This window comes from Macrotis lagotis, chromosome 1, assembly GCF_037893015.1.
Source record: "Macrotis lagotis isolate mMagLag1 chromosome 1, bilby.v1.9.chrom.fasta, whole genome shotgun sequence".
Lineage (NCBI taxonomy): Eukaryota > Metazoa > Chordata > Mammalia > Peramelemorphia > Peramelidae > Macrotis > Macrotis lagotis.
In genome coordinates, this window is record NC_133658.1 from 683,022,009 (window position 1) to 683,030,030 (window position 8,022).

Consider the following 8,022-nt stretch of genomic DNA (forward strand, 5'->3'; position numbering starts at 1 on the left):
GTGTGTGTGTGTGTGTGTGTGTGTGTGTGAATATGTCCACCCATTTCCCCTTTCTCCTAGATTGAAAAGATTTCTGTGCAATCTAAAGATGAGTAGGGGAATATATCATTGTAATTTTTTTTAATGATACCCTCAAAGTCTGTTGCCTACCAATATTTTATTTGAACAATACACCTTTTCTCACAGCATACCCTCTAATGACATGTCCACATCTAAAATCCAGCAAGGTTAGGATATTCTTTAATTCTTTCATTCATTCATTTATTCAATATAGATTACATTGAGTATTAATACATGAGAGGCAGGAGGCAGCATTGTGTAGTCAACAATGAATGGGTCCTGGCGTTCAAGAAGAACTGGGTTCAAGTTCAATCTCTTGACAAATATTGATTTTGTGGCCTTGAATAATTCACCTGGCCTCTCAACAGCACAACTATGGTAGAGGGAGCTCTTCACAGAAGCTCCCTCCCAACACTGATAAAATCATAAGAGCAAATGAAAAAGAAAATTAAATCATAGGACAGTCAAAAAAATGTGCCCTGTATTCATGACTGGTACTTGAGACATCTTAAATAATGAAGTAATTCTTGCCCTCAAGGAACCCTAGATGAGTAAATAGAAAATAGCAATCTGAGGGGATTAGAGTTTAATATCTGAGCAGACTAGGAAGAACATGTGTGTGTGTGTGTGTTTGTAGGCATATATGCAAACATTCACACTCATATATATGTAAATATACACATAAAGATAAAGACATATAGATAAAAATGTAGATCTATAGAATGTACTGTATAAGGAGGCAGGAAAATAGATTGAGGTCAAACTGTGATGGGCTTTAGATGCCAAACAGAAGAGATTATATAGGATCTTAGAGGTGATAAAGAGCCATTGATATGTGAACCCAGGGAAGCTGATGATAGTTCCAAGAGGAAAAAGACCACCCTGCACAAGAGTCTTAGAGAACATCCATGGTTAGGAATTCAAAATGCATGATGAGCCAGCAAAGAAGAATGAGGAGGAACAGCCAGACAGGAAGGAGAAACCAAGAGAATGTTACAAAAACCCAAGAAAGAATATGAAAAAAGAAGGGAACGTTAAAAAGGGTCAAAAGCTCCAGACAGGTCAAAAAGAATGAGGGCTAGCAGAATGAACAATTAAGAATATTTTCAGTTGAGTGATGGGGTTAAAAGCCAGAATGAAAGAAGCTGTGGAGTGACAGGAGAGAAAAGGGAAGCATAAACAGGAGACAGAAAACATAAAACAGCTTTTCTTAGTTTGCTTCAAAAAGAAAGAGGGATCTACAGGGTATACCAAAAGTTTCAATGCAATTTTAGCTTTAATAGCTTAATAGGACACCCTGTGGGTCCTGACATAGAATCACAGAAACAAGTGAAAGTTTTTAAGAAAAGTAGAGATTTGAGCATTTTTATAAGCTACAAGGAAAGAATAAATAGCTAGAGAAAAATTTAGGACCATGACAGAGAGAGGAATGGTAAAGGGAGCAATCACAGGATAGAGAGCACATGTAAAGGGACTGGTTGTGGTAAAGTGAACGGACACCTCTTCATGAGAGGCAAAAAGCAAAGGCAGAACAAAGCAATAATGTGAAGGGTTCTGAAATGCCGAACTGGGGAAAGAGGAAGATCAGGGTGGTGCATGGCTTATTTTCTCAATAAGGTCTGGCAAAGTCTTCTGTTGAAAGAAAACAAGAAGGGGGTAGTGTGGGAAGCCTAAGGAGAGAAAGGAAGGTTGGGAGAGCTTCTGTAAGAAGTATAAGGGCTAAGAAGAAAAGACCGCCATGTTCCAGTGAGGATTCAGATGAAATTAGATGATATTAATCTATAGGAATTTGGGTGACTTTCTCCAGTCCTGTTTAGCAGCAAGTGGATAGTTGGAGACAGAGGCTATAGGGGGTTCCTAAATCCCAAATAAATGACTATGACTTCTTTTCTTCCCTGAAGTGAGATTCCTAATATATTATTTCTTGAGCACCTCCAGGATGTACAACTAAATTGCTGGCTGGAAGAAAAAAATTTGTAAAGTGAACATAGTTTTCCTCTCATTCTACCCAAATGAGAAAGCTGAGGTCACTGTGTTCCCTAGATGTTCAGCAAACCGACTCAATCTACAAGCAGTCTGCCTGTTCCTGGTCATTCTGTGACTATTAAATCACAATATAGTTCAGATCTAAAATGTTCAGGAAAAAAAGAGAGTACCAACATGTTAAAGTTCAAATTTTGGTTAGCTTATATATTTGGGTGCTAAAAGTTAGAAATTTTCTCCCCAGAGCCAGCCAAACGTTAATTAAAGGGTAGCAAGTGGTGGGTACAGTTTCACTGGCTAGTACTAGGTGGTAGGGTGGTAGATGACACACTTTGTACTTAGAAACCATTCCAACAGCAGGAAAAGCTCTTCTCAAGAGAGAAGTGAGGAAGTACCAACAAGATGCTATCAGACTCAATCGTATGTCTACTTTTGTAGACATAAGTAGAGATTAGAATTGTGGTCACCAGCTGGTAACAGTGAGCTCCAAACCTCCACTCATCTTCCTGATTCAAATCTGGCCTCAGACTCTCACTAGCCGCATGACTCTGAGCAAGTCACTTATCCCTGTTTGTCTCAATTCCTCATCTGTCAAATAAACTGGGGAAGGAAATGACAAACCTCTCTAGTATTTTTGCCAAAACCCCCAAATGGGGTCATGAAGAGTAAGATATGACTGAAAAGTAGTTAAAAAGTTTGTCTTGAAGTTAGGAAGAGCTGGGTTCAAATCCTAATTCACTCACAAGCTACCTTGGCAAGGCACTCTCTTGGCCTCAATTTCTCATCAGAAAAATGAGAAGCTTGAACTAGATAATGGTCTTTAAGATCTCTTCCTTCTACTTCTAAATCTACAAATCTATGGTCCTATTATGCTTTTTACAGGACAGAGTTCAGATGATAGAGTTTAGTGGTTAAAATAAAATTACTATTTTATAAAGTATCAAAACAAAACAATTTTAAGAGAAGAGAAAATGGAGATAGTAACAAGATGGTAAAATGCCAATGTGCCAACCAACAAGTCGCAAAGAACAAATATAATTATAGAAAAACAAACATCTCTTGTTCTTTTCTCATCTATAAAATCAGGGTATTGAATCTGATGATCTTCCAAAGTCCCTTCCAGCTAATCCTACCTATAATCCTAAAAATCATGCTCACCATAGCACTTCCCAAAGTTCAAGTTATCTGCACCTCTAACTACTACAAGGTTCGTATATTTCATTGCTAGAAGGATCACTCCCGCTCTCACATAAAATATTTGTTCATGTTTTAGATAAGATAAAAAACAAAAAAACGGGTTATCTAGTTTCCCAGAATACAGCAAACTTTAAAAAGAGAAAGATATCCTAGCAGTAGCAGTAGGGGAAAAAACGAAGACAAGAAAACAAGAAATGAGGCTGAAGTAGAAAAATGATTAAACAAAAACAAAAACAATAACAAAAAAAAAAAACCAGGCCATCAAATGCAAAAAAAAAAGGTAGTAAAGAGTTTAGTCTAAGAACAAAGAGCTCATGTCAATAGCCTCTTTTTCTTTTTTCTCTAAATTTTATCTTCTAAAAGGAGAATGGAGATGAAAGTCAGTACAGTAATTTAAGGCTAACCCAGAGACATTAAGAAAAGGTCAATTTTAAGTTCAGGATATATACTTCTTAAGAAATCCAGGAAGTTCACAAAAGACAATTTCTATTTAGAAACAGAAAAAAAGCTTAAATGCAGTCTTTAGTTGTTCCAGATGATATTCAATGAGGCATAGTCCTATATTCACAAATGCTTTTGATTTGGCTTGGACTGGATTGATGCATTAAGGCAATGCAAATAAGCTCTCTCCTTTTCAACTTGCCTACTCGGTTTGAATAGCTATTCTCCTTGAGTCTTGGGTTGAACTAAGCAGCAACAAGGACCCCCGGAAAAGAAGAGGAAGAACAATTGGGGCCATCCTAGAGTAGATTCATTTCTGTGAAGGGATACAGGATGAACATGCATTATTTGGTGTACTGCAAATTTGTACTGTTACTAACATAAAAGTGTACTGTTTTACTAAAAGCAAATATATTTATCAAAGAGATTTCCTTAGACCTTAAAATAGATGCAACCATGGTACTACTGAAACTACTAATCTCTAGGTTTGGTATATTGTGTGTTAAGTGTGCCTGTTATTATTTGAAGTAATATTTAGTGTGGAATTACTATAATATGTTCCAGAGAAGACTGCAGAAATATGCAGAGATAGAATAATGAATCCACTATCCAATTTTTTTTAAATAATTTTCTAAAAAGAACAACTGTTTTCAACTCAAGGAAATTTAAAAATCATCAAAATGAATTTATAAATAACAATGTCAGCTTATGAAATATTTTTAGCATAGTATAACGGAGTGCATGAAACACAATTTAAAAAAAAAAGAATCCTACTTTACCAAATATTAGATAAAGGTTCAGCAAACTTCCATGTCAAATGGTAGGGTTGTGCTAAAGTACTTCAGAATACCTGATGAAAGAAGCACCAACTATGCCAGATTTCACAAGGAAAATGACCAATGAGAACATATCTGTTCTCTGATAGTTACTGTTAGTTACTAAATTATGTCTCATTTCAATTATAGAATCTGCTAGGAAGCTGCATTAAGTGGCTTCTAAAGCCAGCTCTGACACTTTAGGCCCAGCACCCAAGATAACTCAGATTACAGCTGTGCTCAGCCCTTCTGTTACAAGGAAGGAAGCCTTTGCAGCTCAACCACAGTTACCTCAAAACAGCCCAACTGTTCCATGGAGCTGGTGAGAAAGTATCTGCTATTAAAAGAAAAATTTCATTTAGTTGTAAATAGCTTGGCTCTTATGGGAGAATAAAATACTGGCACACTACAAATTTAGGTATAAAGAGGCCTTTACCTTCCAATAAAAGGAATATGCCTATGTAATTTGGGGCAATCCTAGCTCAGTGTGGGAGGCACACAGATAGACTTAATATGAGATTAGGTGCTGAGCTTAGAATGGCATAAGATTACTCAAGAACTCAATGCTTTTTTCTTCCCCAGAAAAGAGAAATACATTTGAAGTTAAAAGTCAAGATTTTAAAGCCTTATCTAATTAATCTGAATAACTGACTGCAATATGCAGCAACCGCATACTTTAAATCCATTTCATTTAAAGGTTAGACTAGATTACTTAAAAAATTCTTAAAACAGAAACAATCCACAGATCTGCTGACCTCCCTATTCCACTAAAGGGCAATTTGAGGCATTTATTTATTCATTTTAGTTTCATTCAAGAATGACTCTCTGTCCCTTAACCTCTTATTTGAAACCAATCAGTTAGCTTTGAAAATGTGACCCAAAGAATAAACTTCTGTCCTTATTCTAAAAGATACTTAAGGAAACAAATCCAAACTCCAGACTGCTGAAACCTCTAAAAGCTTAAACGAGGGAGGTTTATTTGCTCTGGGAAGATTTTGACTTTTTATTTTGAGAAATACTGCATTACTAAAGGTATTTCAAATGTTTTATTCCAAGTTTTTTTTTTTAAATACAAATTTTAAAGAAACAGGAGCACATGACATCCAGCTGTCACCAAGACACCAAAACGTCGGTCTTCCTTTGGAAGATGTTGTGGAAAGAAGAATAACAAGATGTAGCTATCTATTACCTCTCTCTTTAAAACTTCTCTCCTTAATAAGATAACGGTTTAAAAAAAAATTAAAGGTAATAAAATTTGGTCTTTGTTCAAACTCCACCATTGCTTCTCCGGATACAGATGGTATTCTCCATCGCAGATACCCCAAAAGTGTGCCTGATGGTTGCACAGGGAGGGAGGCAAGATTAGGGGGGAAATTATAAAAGTCAAAATAAATTAATTAGAGCAAAAACTTCTCCCCTGATTGGCCACAAATAAAACTAAAGATCTCTTGATGGGGAGGGGGAGTCAAATACGAGCTGACACACAGACTGGATAGGAATGACAAGATTTCAGAAGGGACGACAGCTGGCAAAGCTCCCCACTCGCACCTGGCCCGGGGGGCGGGGGCACGGCACCCCTGGGGGGCCCTCGCTGCGCAAGAGGACTGGAGTCCTTTCCAGGGTGTGGGCAGGGCGCGGAGGAGCCCCGCTTGGCAGTCTGTGCCAGGGCCCCGCACCCTGCTGCTAGGGGCGAGCCGCGCACGGCCTCCGACCCAGACGCGCGCACACGCACGCACGTGCCCGGCTCCCGCGCGGCCTCCCCGGGGGCGCGCGGGCGGAGGCGCGCAGGCGCAGGCGCAGCCCCCGCGCCCCCCGCGCCCCCGGTACCTGTGAGGTAATTGGTCCACTTGTACAGAACCCCCTCCATCCTTCAGGCCCGCGCGCCTCGCATCCTCGTCGCGGCGCCCGGCTCGGCCTCCTCCCCCGCTCCGGGGCTGGCGGCGGCGGCTCGGCCCCTCGGGGGGACCCCCGCGGCGGCGGCGGCGGCGGCGGCTGGGCGGCGGGGCGCCGGGCTCGGCATGCCCCGCCGGGGGCGCGGGCGGTGGGCGCGGCGCAGTCGGGCCGCCCGCCGGCCTCCTGGCTTCGCTCCCTCCCCCCGGGCTGGGGCCGGATTTCGCCTGACCCCGACGTGGCTTTTACTTCCTGGATGAAAGGGGCCGGCTCCGGGAGCCAAACCCCACCCCGGCGGCGGGGCCTGCACGGAGGGGCCTCGGCGGGGAGGAGGGGGCCCGCTCCGCGCCCTCCCGCGCATCCGGGTCCTCGGGCCGCCGCGCCTCCGCCGCGCCGCCCGGCCCGGGGCTCCGGGGGGGGGGGGCGGGGGCGGGAAGCCACGCCCCCCCGCCAGGGGCCTTGGGAAGGGGTGGCCCACGCTGCCGCCGCCGCGCCGAGAATGGGGCCAAAGGGCGGAGCCCGAGTGCACGGGGCAGGATCGGTGCACGGGGCAGGATCGGAACTCCGGGCGGCCTCGAGGCCAAACGCCCTCCTTTTACAAGCGAGGAAACGGACCCAGAGTGCGCCCCACTTACACACCTGCCTCCGTGAGAGCCGCAAGGCAGCCCCGAGCCGAACACGGGTGAGACGCGGCGAGGCGCCCAGGGGCACGGGCCACGCAGGATCCGCACCCCGGGCTTCTGCACAGGGGGTGTCTGGAGCTGGCCACCCAGCGGCCCCTCCGTCCCAGCTGCTACGATCTGGGTTGGAATGAGGCACGCTGACTGTGCCCACCGCTCTGGACCCGTTCCTCATCAATGAAACAACTCGTCATCTCCAAACTCCCTTCCAAGGGGTGACGAGGGGGCACAGAGGATAGAGCACCGGCCCTGGAGTCAGGAGGACCCTTAATAATGACCTAGCCGCGTGGCCTTGGGCAAGCCGCTTAACGCCATTGCCATGAAAAAACCTAAAAAAAAAAGCAAATCCCTTCCAAGTTTCAGGGTTCCTATCCTAAAGAACAGTGCTGACATGGATTAGGGAGCCGCCCTGAAGTTCAAGGTATGGGAGCTGAACGTTCTGGCAACTAAAGAGAACAAAAAGTACCAGTGCCCCAGCATGGTGCATACTTCTTGTGTTCCTATCAAATAGCTAGTCGCAAGCATTCATGAATAGGGACATTCTTAGTGCCCGGTAATAAAATACTCTGGGAATGTGCCTGGATTTTGTTTTGTTGTTTTCAAACGTTATTTAATACAAGTAAGCACCAAATCATGATTTTGTTGCTGTTGGATGAAATTGAAGAAGTTTTCTTTATTCGTAGTGTAAATTCATCCTTTATATCTTTCCTCCCTGCTTTTAAGATCCTTAGGATTAGAGATTTAGAGCTGCTAAAATGGGGTTCAGTCCTGGAGGAAGCCACCTCAGAGCCTATTTGGTCCAAACCCTCTTATTTTACAAATGAAATTAAGGCAGTAGGATAGATTGTCACTTAAGTAGTAATCTTTCCTTAAAAGGTAGGATTGTGACACTAGGTCCTCCTTTTGACAGCTCAACCAGAGCTCTTCCCAATCTAATCCAGGCCTTTTGAATTTTC

At 43.2% G+C, this 8,022-nt stretch overlaps 1 protein-coding gene across 1 annotated transcript in view; it reads right to left on the minus strand.

Moving 5' to 3' along the window:
- Positions 1-6,461, minus strand: part of PLEKHA3 (pleckstrin homology domain containing A3) — a 30,057-nt gene extending 23,596 nt beyond the window's left edge. Inside the window, exon 1 of the mRNA XM_074215605.1 lies at positions 6,324-6,461. Coding sequence (XP_074071706.1) covers positions 6,324-6,363 — 40 coding nt within the window. The 5' untranslated portion in view covers positions 6,364-6,461. The remainder of the gene's footprint in view (positions 1-6,323) is intronic.
- Between the last annotated feature and the right edge of the window lie 1,561 nt (positions 6,462-8,022).